This window comes from Triturus cristatus, chromosome 9 (assembly GCF_964204655.1).
Source record: "Triturus cristatus chromosome 9, aTriCri1.1, whole genome shotgun sequence".
NCBI lineage: Eukaryota > Metazoa > Chordata > Amphibia > Caudata > Salamandridae > Triturus > Triturus cristatus.
In genome coordinates, this window is record NC_140592.1 from 164,199,702 (window position 1) to 164,215,701 (window position 16,000).

Consider the following 16,000-nt stretch of genomic DNA (forward strand, 5'->3'; position numbering starts at 1 on the left):
CTGCAGATACAGGGGAGCGACTCCTTCACTCCACTGGAGATTCCTTCAGGTGTCTTGGATGTCTACAGGCCTGGTGAGGAGCCTGTACGGAACACGGGCATAGATGTTGCAGGAGGACGAGAACAGGAGCAGCAAGAATCATCCCCGGTGAAGTCTTGGTTCCCAAAGCAAAGTCCAGAGTCTCCAGACAGTCAAAGTTGAAGTGGTATTTGATCTGAATCTTGTCCCAGGACGAAGCCAGGGACCCACCCACAGGTAAGCCCTTAAGTACCCTTAGGAAAGGGTTGGTACGATTCAGGGTTCCGGCCCAGAGGAGGGGCTGGACAGTGGGGAGGATACTCCCATGCCCTACAAGAACTCTTAATGGCACTGGCAAGCGCCCTCACCCTGTCCCAATACACTAAACCCTGTCTGTGACAGGATGTTTTTTGTTCTGCCTTCCCCTGCTCGAGCTTGGCTCAGCAGCAGGAGGACCGAATCGTGTCTGGCCCGCAGCAGCCCTAGCTTGCCGTCCGGTTCTGGAAGACTGATACCGGGAGAACTCAGGGACTCCCAGATGAGCCGTACAGAGCATGGAATCATGCCTCACACACCGTTTACGGTGTGGAGGTATTATTCCAACATGTTTGATACCAAACATGACAGGCTTCGTTACAGCCAGTTTAGAGCAGGTCATCGCGTAATGACGCATGGTCCCTCTATATGTTATAAAGGCTGATGCACTTACAACCTGGGAGAATGGACTCCGAAGGTTGTAAGGGTGTCCTGCTCATGCAGGGGCACCCTCACATTTAGGACCCAGCACCCTGCCTTCAGAAATGAAAGGCCTGCCTTAGGGGAGACTTATAGGTTTTAAAGTGTTGTGACCTCAGATTTAGGGAATCCTATATCTGTGATAAGTGGTGTTAACCCCAGCTTACACAGGCTGCAATGGCAGGCCTGTAGTCACAATTTGAGTGGTATCTCAAGGGAGGCATAATACATGCTGCAGCCCATGGGAGACTCCTGGTGTACCTATGCCCTGGGTACCTTAGTACCATATACTAGGGACTTATCAGAGTACACCAATAGCCAATCTAGAGGGTACCTAGGTACACACCATGTCCAATTTAGGGAAGAAGCACAGAGACTGGAGTCCTGATTAGCAGGGTCCCAGTCAGACTAGTCAGGAAAACAATGACACAGGGACAAAATGGGGGTGACCATGAAAGCAGATTCTACTTTCCTACATATGGGTTCAACAGCCACAGTCGTTGAAATCGCTCTGCCCAGTCAATCGGTAGTGCCTAAATCACATAGAATGGGGAACTTTGCTTCATCTCTTCCATCTGATAATGCCTGGAAGAGGATGGGCCTGGGCCTCTTCAGGGACCGGTGGCAGCACTTGTGCAACCGTTTCCCACAGAGAGTAGGAGTAACGGCCCAATCAGCATGCAGTGTCAGTGCTGGATTCAGAGTTGATCAAAACGGTGCTGGCTCCGTGTCGTCAGGGATCAGAATAGGGCTGGCGCTGCTGGAGTGTCCCAGTAGCGTCAGGACCGGCATCTGGGAAGTTCGTAGTGGCACAACCGATGTTGGTCGGATCCAATTCTGGATCCAGAGGGGGGCATCAACGCCAGAGTAAGTGGCGCAGAACAACATGTAGACCCCCTCCGGCCACCGCGGGGCCAGTAGGCACACTGGAGGGGTCAGGCTGGTCAAAAAAGAGGCCATGGCCCCATAAAACTGTTTAATTTGAGCAGGGGTTGCTCTAGCTCCCAGAAACGCAGGGAGGAGAAGAGCTGACACAGGCGCAGGGAGGAGACCTAGGCCTTGAACACTGAAGTCCCTCCGTCATATCAGCCAACGGACTGGGAGAAGTCTGAGCACGCTTCAACATCTTGTGCTTTTTATGCCTTCTCCCTGAATACCTTGAAGATCGTGAGTGGGACAAAGAGGACTTGGGACTTCTGGAGCAGTACCGGGACCTTCAGGCCATAGGCAGCTTTAGGGACTGCTCCCTCAAAGCCATCGGAGCCATGGCCCGATAGTAGGAGCAGACTTTGAGTCGTGCTCACGCTCCAGACACCATAGGCAAACCAAATGCGGGTCCGTCACCGACATGGGGAGGTCACAGGCACCGCACGTTTGAACCCTGAAGTCTTCCTAAAGAACATGGTATGTTAAAAATATTTATACATTCATTTTTATTCACTGAAAGAAGGATCGACAAAAAGTTGAAAAATCTTGTCAAAAAGGGACAGAGGGTAGCTCTCCTAATGGATCAGCGCTTGACTGGCGCGGAACAAAAAGAACTGATGTCAGCGTGCTGAGGTGGTGCCTATATAGGTGACACTGACGTCACTTCATGCACGGACGGCGCCATGTGGAACTGACCAATGCCACCCACTGGTGCGCAGGGGTATTGCTTGAAAAGAAATCTTCCAGATACAGTCTGACGCCTCGGAAATTCATGGGTAATGAATCTGTGGCCAGATGTCTCTATCAGATAGTACAATGTTAAGATTCCATGTTTGGACTAGTGGGACATTACTCTTTTAAGACCCTCCTTGAAGGACTTTATGACGGGAATTCTGAAGAGGAAAATGTGTTCCCCTTTTCTGAAGATAAGCGGCTACAGCCGCTAGATGTATCCTTATGGATGTGAAAGATAAATCACAAGTTCAGAGCTGTTGTCGGGGGATAAGGTCCCTTCATCCGCAGCCGATGCTTGTGCATGGTGTTCCCCCTCGATGTCATCTGTGCCAAACATGTCCAGGATGTAGTGTTTGCTCCTCTGTGACACTTCAAACGTCAAGCCAGATGGTTGCATAGTGTTTTCATTGAAAGGTAGGAGCAACAGGCGTCGCAAGCAGTCTCTTTGTGTTCGGCAAGAGACGTATATTGCTGACATAATGATCGGTCCAAGGGTATGTGGCGTGACAGCGAGGACAATAGCAAAAAGGGACGGTTCCATCATTGTGTGAACGTGATGGGGGATATACGACTGAAGAAAGGCCCGAAGGGCAAAGGCAAAGGGTGGGGAAATAGAAGTGCAATCGATAACAATACCAACGAAGGGTAGTAACTGCGTGCGGCGAAACAGTGCACCATGACGGTGTCAAACAGGAGCACACGTCTGCATCTGTAGGCGGAAGAAAGCGATCCAAGAATGGAGTCGATAACATGCACATTACCAGCAAGAGGAGGAGTCACAATACCTTGTGACTCAAAACACTTTCTTCAGAACAAACAACTTGTACACCTCAGAGCGCAACACTAGAGGCCAGGATTAATCACAACATGTGTATATACAGCTACACATGCCTCACACATATTGTTATAGCTCTCCTTTGCCGATAGGTGGAGTTGGATGCACCTCCACTCAAGATGATAACTGAGGCGTCAACAGAGCCATAAAATGCCATCCTGGCACAGTCAATTCTTCATCCAAAGTCCAGTGCAATAAACTACATTGGAACCTTATCAATTTCAGAAGTGTGTGACTATTCTTCAGAAGGGGGTCAGGGGGTGAATGGGTGAGGAAACTGCCAGTAGACTGAATATCTACCTAAAAGATTTCTACGAAAGCAAGTAACTTTCTGCAGATGGAGCCTTCTACCTGCATATTCCACACCTTTTGAATAGATACTACTAGTGTACCCTCTACTGGGTGGTGGGCCTGAAAGAGCAGTCAGACAAGCAAATCATGCAAATGGAAATGAGGGATTTGGCAATTCCGTCTCACTACAGAGTCAAAGCAATAGTGCCCTGTAAAAGTGTGAAGAAAAGGCTATATTGCTGTGTGTCAATTCTCAGACATGGTTACTGCAGATGCTGAAGACTTCACTCGGGGGAAAAGAGCTGAGACTCCCTCTGGTGGTTGATTCTAAGCAAACGTTTAACAGATTTTAAAGCAAAGTACGATTTAGTGTGAAAAGGTCCTCTTCTGGTATGCGTTTCAATTCCTGTTTCCTACATATACAACTAAGAGTTGGTAATTAGACTTGATCTCCTTCATCTGCTCAATGTAAAAACTGACAGTTCTACAAGAGTCCAGCCGATGTAGAGTTTCCTCCTCCTTGTCAAGATGGGGAAGAGGGTGAATGGTGTGGCAGTAATGAACTTCCCCATATGGAATGGAGTAACCACCTTGGACAGGAAAGCCACTTTAGTTCAGGAACCAGTTTATCTAGTTAAAAACAGCTAAAGGGTGAACAAACATGCCTGCAACTTGCTAAATTGACGTGCTGATAGCCCTAGTTTTCAGGATGAACTGGCAACTGTGTAGGAGTTCAAAAGAGGGTCCCATTAAGAAAATCAAAACCAGATTTAGGTACCACTGTAGAATGACAAAGGGTGAAATATAAAAGGTTGATCAGGGACGGCGGAGAAATGTAAGGAGAGCTGAAATGTAACCTTTAACTGTGCCCGGTGAAGAAGCTTGCTATGCTAGAGAAAAATAAATCATAATACACGAGAGGTGAGATTTCAAGGGATGTATGTTTTTATTGGCACACTGTGGCATATTGAACTATTCAAATGTCATGAAGACATTCGATTTCTGAATTAGAGTGTAGAAATTTCAAGTGTGGGTAGTCAACAGCAACATTTGGAAAAATCTGTGCATGGGGTGCATGGAATAAAAAAACTTAACCTACATACAGCCTGACGTTCTTGTGGCCATTTCTCACAATTGTGACAAGCATGTTGCCAAATCACCACAACATGAACATTGTGAATTAAAGACGGCAGACCGTGATACAGCTCTGGACGTGTCGGGCAGTGAGGATTGCTGTCAGACAAAAACACAATGGCGGTAGAAGGAGCTTGTTGAGAAGAATCACACTAGAGATTAAAAGCTGTTCAGTGTAGAGAAACTGACCTGGAGTTTCTTGAGGAGGACAGGCTAGTCCGATGGCTTGGTGAGTGTGCTGGCACGATGCTTAGTCATCAAGATAGGACTAAGCCACAAGACAACTATTTCATCAATCTCAAAGCCTAACACAGGAGAACTGGAGATTCCTGAAGTCGGCATAGGTGTTTTCAAGGTCATGTGTGAAAAAGCTTGTACATCATCATGTAGGCCCTCCATCTTGACGCCTCTTGCAAGTGAAATGGACATCTCTGAAGTCGGCATACTAGTGTTGGAGGCCACACATGAGTAAACTTGTAAGTCCTCATATTGGTGTGGTCATTTTGTACTGTTACGTTCAAGCTTTTTGTCATCACTGAGGAGGGTATTTTGTCAGCCCTTTCAGTGTAGACGTTTGTAATACTCGCTGTGATGCCGACTTCAGTTGAGTGTCATGGTCCTTTGGATAAGATGCTTTGAGCTGGAGGCAGTTTCAACATTTGACAGCAAATTACACGTTATCCGGTTGGGAGGAAAGGACCAGCACATTTGAGACCTTACTTTTTTTTTTAAGTTATTCAAGAAACTTGCCTATCCAAAAAATGCAACTTTATCTTTTTCTATGATCTTGAATATCTTGTAGGGATAGAGTAACTCAAGAAAAGTTTAAACATTATGTAAGTTATAAACCACAATAATATGAATTCCGGTAATGCATGTGGAATATCTATGCATCCCTTTCTGCACAGAGAGAGGGAGAGAGAGAGAGAGAGAGAGAGAGAGAGAGAGAGAGAGAGAGAGAGAGAGAGAGAACATTATCAACAATACTGACACCTTTATCACTTTAGAAAAATAAACTAAATACAATGCTAAATTTCAATATAAGGTTACTATGAGAAAAGTAAAGAATTTCTTACCTGCTGTTACAGATTCAGGATTAAGTACTGATTCGTCAGAAACAACAAAGCCACCAGACACAAACAGTTCATTATATGTGTGGTTTTTTACATCTTCAAGGCTATCAACACCAGCAAAACTGACACACGAAAGCTTCTTTAATTTCACTAATCCATTTATCTATAAACAAAAAATATTATAAACTAATAAAGATCTAATAATGTTGACAAAAATCAAATAAATAAAAATTAAGTTGACACATATTTATTTAAAATTAATAAATATATTCGTAAGCCATGCTAGTCAAAATAAACGTAGCCCAATAACACGCTATTTAAGACAATAGGAACAATAAATAAACATTAACACATTTACTCAAACTATTTTTTTTTTAATCACATCTAAGCGGATATGACATAAGATACAGACTGTTGACTGCTTTGGAGATCATGTTACAATACTTTTGCACTGGGAAACAACTCTGTTGATATTGATGAGGCCGCTTCAATGTAATTTTACATCACTGCGTAAATTTAAGACCTTGCATCATAGTTTTAGTTATTTAAAAAAAAAACAAAAAAAAACATTTTGTAGGCAAGTAGGATCTGCTATCATGCTTACCCCCACATTTTGCTGTCAGTATGTTTTTTGACTAGTCCGACTGGGGTCCTGCTAATCAGGACCCCAGTCACTGTGCTCCTCTCTAAATTTGTCATGGTAAGTACTTCTGTACTTTCACAATTGGCTACTGGTGTACCCCTATAAGTCCCTAGTATATGGTGCCAGGGTACCCAGGGCACATGCACAACCAGGGTCTCCCATGGGTTGCAGCATGTATTATGCCACCCAGGAGAGACCACTCAAACTTTGACTGCAAGCCTGTCATTGCAGCATGTGTAAGCTGGTGCTAGCACCACTTACGATAGATAGAAGTTTCCTTAAATCGGAGGTTACTACGCATAAAAATTTTAAGTCACCCCTAAGGCAGGCCTTTCAATCCTGAAGGCAGGGTGCTGGGTCCTAAGTGTGAGGGTGCCCCTGCAGGAACAGGACACCCCTACAAACCCTGGAGTTGATTCTCCAGGCTTTGTAAGTGCGGTCAGCCATTTTGATACATATAGTGGCCATCCTTCATTACACAATGGCTAACTATATAGTGGCTGTGCCGAGCCTGGGCATGTTTGGTATTAAACATGTTGGAATCATATCCCAACACCGTTACTGGTGTTGCCGGTTTGATTCCATGCACTGAGGGGTTCCTCCAGGAAGCCTCCAGTATTCCCGTTAACAGCCTTTTAGGATCTGCTGGCATGCAAGTGCTGCTTCCGACACCAGACAGGATTCTGCCCTCCGGCTGCTCAGCTGAGCTCGAGCAGGGGAAGGTAGAACAATGTGTTTCCTATCACAGGGAGGTGTGACCAACTCTCAAAAAGGACTTGGTGTACTAGGCTGGGGTGGAGACACTTGCCAGTGCCACCAGACTGCTTTGGTGCCCTCCTTGCATACTCCGGTTTGCGCCAGTTCAGGGAGCCCTTGGCTCCCGCTCTGGTGAGAAACTGTACAAAGGACATGGGCGTATCCTCACCTCTGTCCAGCCCCTCAGCTGGGAGGGACCCTCGAGTCGTCCTAACCCCTTTCTTAACGTATACAAGGGCTTACTTGTAGGTGGGTCGTCAGATTCGATGTGGGACAAAACTCAAGCCTGAAACTACGCCATTGTTGACTTTCTAGACACTTGGACTTCGCCGGTGTGAAAAACTGGCTTAGTATATGGTGCAAACTTATATAAGTGGGCAACCTGCACTAATCCAGACAACCCTTATGGTGATTTAGTGGTCTTAGACGACCTTGGAAAGCTCTCCAAGTGGTAGCTGTGGAGAGCAGCCTTCAGGCTTAATCAAGAAGGAGTGTAAAGCAGCTTGTTTTACCAGAACATAATCTTATAGGTATAGATTAAGTGAAAAAGAGCCACAGTGTATTTATAAAAATATGTATTTATTTTGAGACACTCACTAACATATACAGATATCTCCTAGCCAGAGTTATACAGAATGAACAATACTTTTCAATAGAAACAGGTAAGTAGCACAGAATACACAGTGGTCACCAGGGGGAAACTAAACCATATACTAAAATAGTGGTATGCGAACCACAACTCGAATCAAGACTGTACCCAGAAGACGTTTAAGTGCCGGGGACCCAAGGAACCACCCAAGGTGAGTATTTAGGAGCCCCTCGCAGCTTGTGAGCAGTGTGGGAACACAACCGCGTTCTCAATACAAGTCAATGGGTAAGTCGTGGTTGCGATTTTAAAGAAGAAGGACCCTTCTCAGTGGGCCCTGAAGAAACCCAGTGGAAGACAGAAGGTTGGAGAGCCACCCCACCCATGGATACCCTAGGAACCAGGATACCAACACCAGGGAATTAGGGTGCATAGGTGCGAAGTGGCGTCGGAAACCGCCGTCAAACTTGATGGAAGACTTCACGAAGATACCACGGCTGGAGAAGGTGAAAGTGTCTGGTGGGACCCACAGGTTGATTTGAGCTGTGAAGAACCTGCAAGCAGAGGGGACAGAGTCTATGCCACTCAGGATCGACCAGGCGGCACGGAAGACAAACGCCCACCCATGTTGGATGTTGCAGGAGAGGTGACGGTGACCTTGGGAGCTGCAGCTGTGAGAACCAGGCGACGCTGTTGAAGACCAGGAGCGTTATACGATCTGTCCCACATCAGATGACGAAAAGTTGAGGGGTCGGTGTCCATCGGGAGCACCAACAAACCTTGGTAACTGCAAACAATGTGGAAAGCGAAGAAGGTGCAGTGTCGGGACCAGCAAGGTCCAGGTGACTTACCACAAGCAGCGGAGTCAGGGCAGACCCAAGCAATCAGGCGAGCCCACAGAAATCAAAGAAGACCCTCAGGAGGACCCACAGGCTGGAGGCACTGGAGTCGCAAGAAGACCTCTAACAGCTCACCAAAGATGATGGCCCACGGTGCATGTGATGTGGTGAGGACAAAGATCTGGGCCACAGGAGATGCTTGAGGTGGGGGCTACTTGAAGCCTGAAGATCTTGATGGAAGCAGCCAACACGCCTTTGCAACAGAAAATCGACGCAGTGCACAGGGGTTCGGTTCCTGCAGCTCCGACGAGGGATACTGGCCTCAAACTTGGTGAGAGGATAGGGCAGGCATTGAGGGATATGAAGAACCACCACCTGTGTTGCTGAGCCTTTCAGAGTCCCTGGGAGCCCAGGGTCAGCAGACCGGTCAGCTTAGTTGCGGTGCCTGCAAATGCAGGGAAACCACTCCTTCACTTCAAGGAAGTTTTTTTCCAGTGTCTTGGATGCCCACAGGCCTTGGAAGGTTCCTGTATGGAGCACAGCCATTGCAGCAGACTAGCAGGGAGACGGGATTAGGAGCAGCAGGAGTTTTCCTAGTTGCAGCCTTGATAGCCAGAGTGAAGTCCAGCGAGGTCCAGAGTGCCCCGACGGTCGGAAAAGTGGTGTCTTGAAATAAATCTTCTCCCACGACAAATCTAGGGACCGACCTTCAGGTGTGCCCTTAAGTACCCTAAGGAAAGGGTTGGGATGACAGTGGGTAGGATACTCCCATGTCCTTAGTCCAGTTTCGCACCAGAGCAAGAGCCAACAGCTTACTGAGCTGGTTTGAACTGGACTATGCAAGAGGGACACCAAACGTGCACTTCAAGAGATGATCATTGCGTAATGACGCATGGCCACTCTATGTATCGTAATGGTTGATGCACTTACAACCCAGGAGAATGGACTTTGAAGGTTGTAGGGGTGTCCTGCTCATGCATGGGCACCCTCACACTTAGAACCTAGCACCCTGACTTCAGGATTGAAAGGTCTGCTTTAGGGGTGACTTATAGGTTTCATGTGCAGTGACCTTAGATATAGTTGAAACCCATATCTTTTGTAAGTGGTGCTAGCACCAGCTTACACAGGTTGCAATGGCAGGCCTGTAGCTACAGTTTGAGTGGTCACTCATGGGTGGCACAATACATGCTTCAGCCCATGGGGAACCCCTGGTGTACCTATGCCCCGATTACGCTGTTTCCACAGCGCATGGCTTCACAACATGGTCGGTACGACGACTGCGTTGTTACCACGCCTGCCATTACATCGCAAGTTGTATCAACGAATTGCTATAGGAGGCGTGCAACACCAGGGAATGTGTTGGATTTTAAATCCAACACCTTCCCTTCTGTTGCACAAACTGGAGTAGGAATAGTAATTAATACTATTCCTAAGTCCAGCATGCCCTCGACAGCAAGTCGTTGTAACGACTTGCGATGTATTGGCATGCGTTGTGAACGCATGCGTTGCAACGTCATACATTCACTAGAGACTTATAAGAGCACACCAGTGTCCAATCTGGGAAGTACCCAAGTACTTACCATACCAATTCAGGGGAAAAAGCACATAGATTGGGGTCCGGATTAGCAGGGTCCCAGTCAGACTAGTCAGAAACAGCATAGCACCAGGCAAAAAAGTAGGGGTAACCATAAAAGCAGATTCTACTTTCCTACAGCCAGGAACCGAGATTGCATCAAGAAAGACTCCTGGTCATGCTGTTCTGCAAGTCTTCTTCATCATCTGTGTCGATGCTTCTTCCAGGATCTTCAACAGACCTGTGGGCATCAAGGATACCCGAAGCAATCTCTCTTGAAGTGAAGGAGCCACTCCCCTGCATTTGCAGGCACCGCAACAAAGCCGACCAGTCTGCTGCTCCTGACTTCAAAAGGCTCAGCAGCACAGGTGGTGTTCCTGCAACTCCCTCGAGGCCTGACCTGTCCTCTCTGTAATTTTGAGGCACGTATCCGTAATCGGAAACGCTGGGACCGAACCCCTGTGCGCCCCGTCGGCTTGGCGTTGCCAAGGCTTGTTGGCTCTGCACTCCAGAGATCTTCAGGCTACAGGAAGCTCCAGCCTCCAGCATCTCTTCCAGCCAAGATATTCATCCTCACTGCTTCCTCTGCACCGTGGGCCTTCATCTTCGGTGAGCTGCTCAAGGTTCTCTTGTGACTCCTTTGCCTTTGGCCTGTGGGTCCTCTCGAGGGTCTTCTCTTGACCTCAGTGGGCTCCCCTGTATGCTCGTACCTTCTCTGACTCCTGAGTCCCTTGGACCATGCTGGTCCCAACGTTGCTCCTTCATCGTTTATCACATCTGTTGATGCTACAAAGGCTTCTTTCTGCTCCCGCCGGACACCGACCCACTGGTTCTAGACTTCTGGAGTGGGAAAGCTTGTGCACGGCACCGGGTCTTGCTCAGCATCACCTGGTCCTCACACAGCTGCAGCAACAAGGTCACTGGTGGGCACTGCTCTTTTGTGCCTCCTTGTCACCTCCGAGTGGCATAGACTCTGTCCCCTCTGCTTGCAGGTTCTTCTCTTCAAGAATGCACCCTTGGATTCCATCGGACTCTTGCACAGTCTTCGCCTGCGGCATCTTTACTGAAGTCCTCCACTGTGGTCTATGGCGGTTTCCGACGTCACTACGCACTTATGTATCCGGCTTCCTGAGGTATCCACGGGTGGGGTGACCCTCCAACCTTCTGTCTTCCACAGGGTTTCTTCAGGATCCACTGGGAAGGGTCCTTCTTCAAAACTGCAACTGTGACTTTCCCATAGACTTGTATTGAGTGCGCAGCTGTGTTTCCACTCTGCACACAGCCTTTGTGTAGTTTAATTAATTCAAGCATTCTATCCATCATTCTTTTGTAAACTTCAGTGCGACGTCCAAAGTGGGATGGGTATGCCTCGATGTGGTTCCCTTGCACACTGTGCCACTGGAACCAAGCTATACCTGAATGATGAGCCCTAATAACAAATAAACTTGTCTTGGGTTGGTTGTGTTACGGTTCAGGGACTACTTTCCCTGCCACATCGGCATGGACAGTTCCTATAGGAGCAGGGTCGAGACTGATTTTCATGTGGCTGTGTCCAATCTGAGGTGGTATGGTGTCCAAAATAATGAAGGACTGGAATGTGGCCCAAGTAATTAACAGTGCGAATGTGGCCCGAGTAATTGAGAGTGCCTGAGATTAATTGAAGCATTCAATCTATAACTTTTTTGTATACTTTAGTGTGAATCTGAAACTTCTAATGCCCTCCTAAACACTGTTGAGTTACAGACTGACACAGACGTCTCTACAGAGAACACTTACTTATGCGTGGCGATCGTTATGACGGCACCACCTCCTTCCAAGAGGAAAGAATAACTTTCAAGAATAGATGATCTATTGAGGTGTCGGCTGACATCTCACTAAACGTGATATCAGGAATTCAAACCCTGTAATACTTTGATACCAGGCTGCCATTCTCACTTTCCGTCCTGATGAAGACCCGCTCTAGATGCATATAATCCGGCACTACTTTACAGGGTTGAAACGTCGACGTTACTCGTCCATCTTGTCTCCGCAATCCCACAATTTGAATTAGGAAAATTATATCCTGTTGTGGTTTATGCTCTAGACTTTGGACTTTTCTGTATAATTATGTCTATTATTGTATATATATATGTTGTATGTGAATTTGTGGCGCATTCCTTGTCACCAAGCACGTTCAGTCACTAATTGTCTCACGTTCTATGTGCCTTATGGTTGGTTAGTCCTGTATATATTTTGCTGAATATTTTGATACATACGACAGAGTAAAAACAAATTTAATTTCAGAATTTCTTGCTTTGGTTTGTGTGTGTGCTCTTGTGTTACTTACTGAATGAACACTGAAACATTGATTATATGTATTGATTACACATTTAACTAAGCTTTTGTGATTCCCAACAGAACCATTGTTATTTGTTCCCTCCTAAACACTGTGGCAAGAGAGCGTAGTGAAGGAGAGGTATCTAGGCCACAGGCATCCTGCAAATCTAGAAATACGCTTTGATTATCACAAACAGGACTGGAATCGTCATAATTTTCCAGGAATTTATGTTGGCATCGAGAGAATGATTTAGGGTCATAAAAGGGTAGAAATGAGGTAGGTGTAACATCGGTGGAGGTTGCTCAAGGTTCGCCTCACAGTCCAATAGGAAAATAGGCTCCTCGTTCAGGGTCAAAGCGTGGGAGTGAGGAGCCATAAGAGGCATTGGTGTTGAGCTGGGAGCAACTTTGAGACGTGTGGCACAGTAGGCGTTGAAAGCAGACCTGCTGACATTGGTATGACTGGAGGCCAACTCAGATCCTTGGAGCCCAAATGGAAACCAGCTGGGTGACACAAATGTAGCTCTTAGCCCTGCTAAATATAGTAGTGTAGTAAAGAGTGGGACACATGTTTGGTGCATGTAACCTTTTGTTCTACTGTTCTTGTAGGATTATGGAGTGAACATTCTGTTTGAGTGTTCTCATGTTACTAAGTGTGTCCATGGAAGTTTCATTTTCTGAGAATGTAGTGCTTTGAAATAATTAACAAGTTACTTGCCTTTGGTAACTCATTACTTGGTAGAGACCATATCTAGCTCAGATTTCCCAGGTGTCAGGCTGGATCTGGAAACTTTTGCTCGAGCAGAACTCTTTGCGCGCACCATCGGGTGGCTCCATTCGGCTCCGCGTGACATCATCGGCGTCATCAGCGTCGGTTATGACGTCCCGGTCACCTATATAGGCGCCACCCAGGCGCGTGTACATTAGTACTTTTCACTTTCCACCCCAAAAACGCCAATATGTGACTGACGAAAGTGTGTGTCAAAACTAGGGCCCTGAGAAAAGGAGTAACCCTGGCTTTAATGACTAAGTCTGCAGAGTGGGACTCATGGATGGATCTGTGAGGAATCTGCACCTAGATATTGTCTCTACCACATAATTCGTTACCGAAGGTACGTAACTTGTTCATCTGATAGAGACTTCTAGCTGCAGATTCCTTACCTTAAAATAGATACCCAAGCCATACCCTCCAGGGGGTGGGCTGCGGACAAATTTCTCACACTAGAAAATCCTGCGGGACCGAATGGGCTAAATGTCCGTCCCTGCGGAACGGACAGTCCAGGCAGGAATGCTTGGAAAATGCGTGCAGAGACGTCCATGTTGCTGCCTGGCAGATGTCCAGGACTGGAAGACCCAGAGCCATGGCTGTAGTTGCAGCCTTTCCCCTGGTGGAATGGGCTCTCAAGCCCTCAGGGGGCTGCTTCTTAGGCAAAGCATAGCAGATCTTTATGCAGAGAACAACCCATCGAGAAATTGTCTTTTTCTGCACTGCCTGACCTTTCTTACCTCCTACGTACCCCACAAAGAGTTGGTAATTCACTCGAAACTCTTGTGTGTAGCCAAGGTAGAACGACAATGTTCTTTTTGGGTCCAGACCATGGAGACACTCCTCTCCTTAAGAGGGATGCGGGGGAGCAAAAAAGGTGGGCAGCGTGATAGATTGACCCAAATGGAACAGGGTCACCACCTTTGAAAGAAATGAAGTGCGGGTGTCGAAGCACCACTTTATCAACAAGTCATCATATAGGGAGGGCTTACATGATAGCGCCTGCAAGTCACTCACCCTATGGGCAGATGTTATTCCCACCAGAAAGGATGTCTTTATGGTAAGCAGCTGGAGGGAACTGTTGTGTAAAGGCTCGAAGGGAGCACACATAAAAAAGACCAAATTAAGGTCCCACTGTGGCATGACAAAGAGCATGAGAGGAAACAAGAGAGCCAGCCCTTTCAAAAACCTTTTTACAATTGGAGACTTGAAAAGAGAGTGTTGGTCTGGAAGCTGCAAATAAGCAGATAGAGCAGAAAGATAACCCTTTGGAGTACCTAAAGCAGAGCCCTGCGGGACAAGGTTAAGAATGAAAAGAATAACAGAGAGAGAAGCAGAAAGAGGGTCAATAGAACTTTCAGTAGATGCAAACTTTTGCCAACAGCAGGCGTATACTGTCTTAGTGGAGGGCCTTCTGCCGGCCAAAATAACGTTGCATACTTTGGGAGGAAGATCAAAAGCTATCAACAGCTGCCGCTCAATGGCCACACATGGAGCCAGAGAGTTGGCAGGTTTGGTGGAGGACCCTCCCCTGTTGCTGCGACAGAAGATCCTCCCGAAGGGGCGGCTTGATCGGAGGATTGATGCTAATTTTCAGAATCTCTGGATACCAGACTCTCCTTGCCCAGTCCTGAGACACAAGGATACCTTGGGCCCCGTTCTTGATCTTCTTCACAACTCTGGGCAGAAGTGGTATGGGCGGAAAGGCAAACACAGGCCTGAGCTCCACTTTGCCGAGCAAAAGCCCCCTTGGAAACTCCAGCACGCAATACTGCTGCATTGCACGTTCTCTTTGGAGGTGAACCAATCTAACCAAGGATCTCCCCACTTTTGAAAGAGACCTTGCGCCACCTTCGACTGGAGATGCAATTCGTGATCCCCTAGGCATCAGCGACTTAAGTTTGTCCGCCCTCACGTTCAAAGAACCTCCCAGGAGTTAAACCACCAGAGTTATGCCCTGCTGTTCCAGCCATGTCCAGAGACGCAGGGCCTCTTGACAAAAGGTCCACGATCCCACCCCGCCCAGCTTGTTGCAGTACCATATGGCAGTGGTGTTGTCCATGAACACCAGCAATAACATCCCCTTGACAGAGGGAAGGGAGGCTTTCAATGCCAACTGAATCACTCGAAGCGCCAACAAATTGATGTGGAGCCCAGATTCCACCAGAGCCCAGCATCCCCTGATCTCCAACTCTCCCATATGGTTGCCCCATCCCAGAAGTGACACCTGTCACCAATGTGATTTGGTTGGGGAAGGGAGAGGGGTCTGTCTTTGACCCAACTGCGGTTCGTCAACCACCACTGCAGATCTTTCGCAGTTCCCTCTGACATCTGGACCATTCGGGGAGATCTCCCCGATGCTATGCCCACTGGAAGTTCAGGTCCCACTGCAGAGCCTGCATACACCACCTGGCATGCTTTACCAACAGGAGGCCATGAGGCCCAACATCGGAATCATAACCTGAATATCCTGGACTCGCAGCTCAGGAGGATAGGCCCGAAACTGCAGTGTCCAGAACAGCTCTGATGAAACGGAGCAACTGAGAAGGAGTCAGGTGTGACTTCGGCACATTTATAGCAAACCCCAACAAATGTAGGAGGTTCGCCGTAGTCTGATGGTAGGAGATGATAGCCTGGGACAAGGACTCCTTCAACAGCCAATCGTCGAGGTAGGGGACGATTGAAACCCCTTACCTGCGCAGATGAGTTGCAACCACTGCCATCACCTTGGTGAACACCCAATGGCACTGGTAAGGGTGAAGGGGAGCACGGT

General features: G+C 47.4%; 1 protein-coding gene across 4 annotated transcripts in view; it reads right to left on the reverse strand.

Moving 5' to 3' along the window:
- Window positions 1-16,000, reverse strand: part of TASOR (transcription activation suppressor) — a 1,129,919-nt gene that overhangs the window by 140,253 nt on the left and 973,666 nt on the right. For all 4 annotated transcript variants that reach the window (XM_085624658.1, XM_085624660.1, XM_085624657.1 and 1 more), the window contains one exon: window positions 5,752-5,911. In XM_085624658.1, coding sequence (XP_085480784.1) covers window positions 5,752-5,911 — 160 coding nt within the window. The remainder of the gene's footprint in view (window positions 1-5,751; window positions 5,912-16,000) is intronic.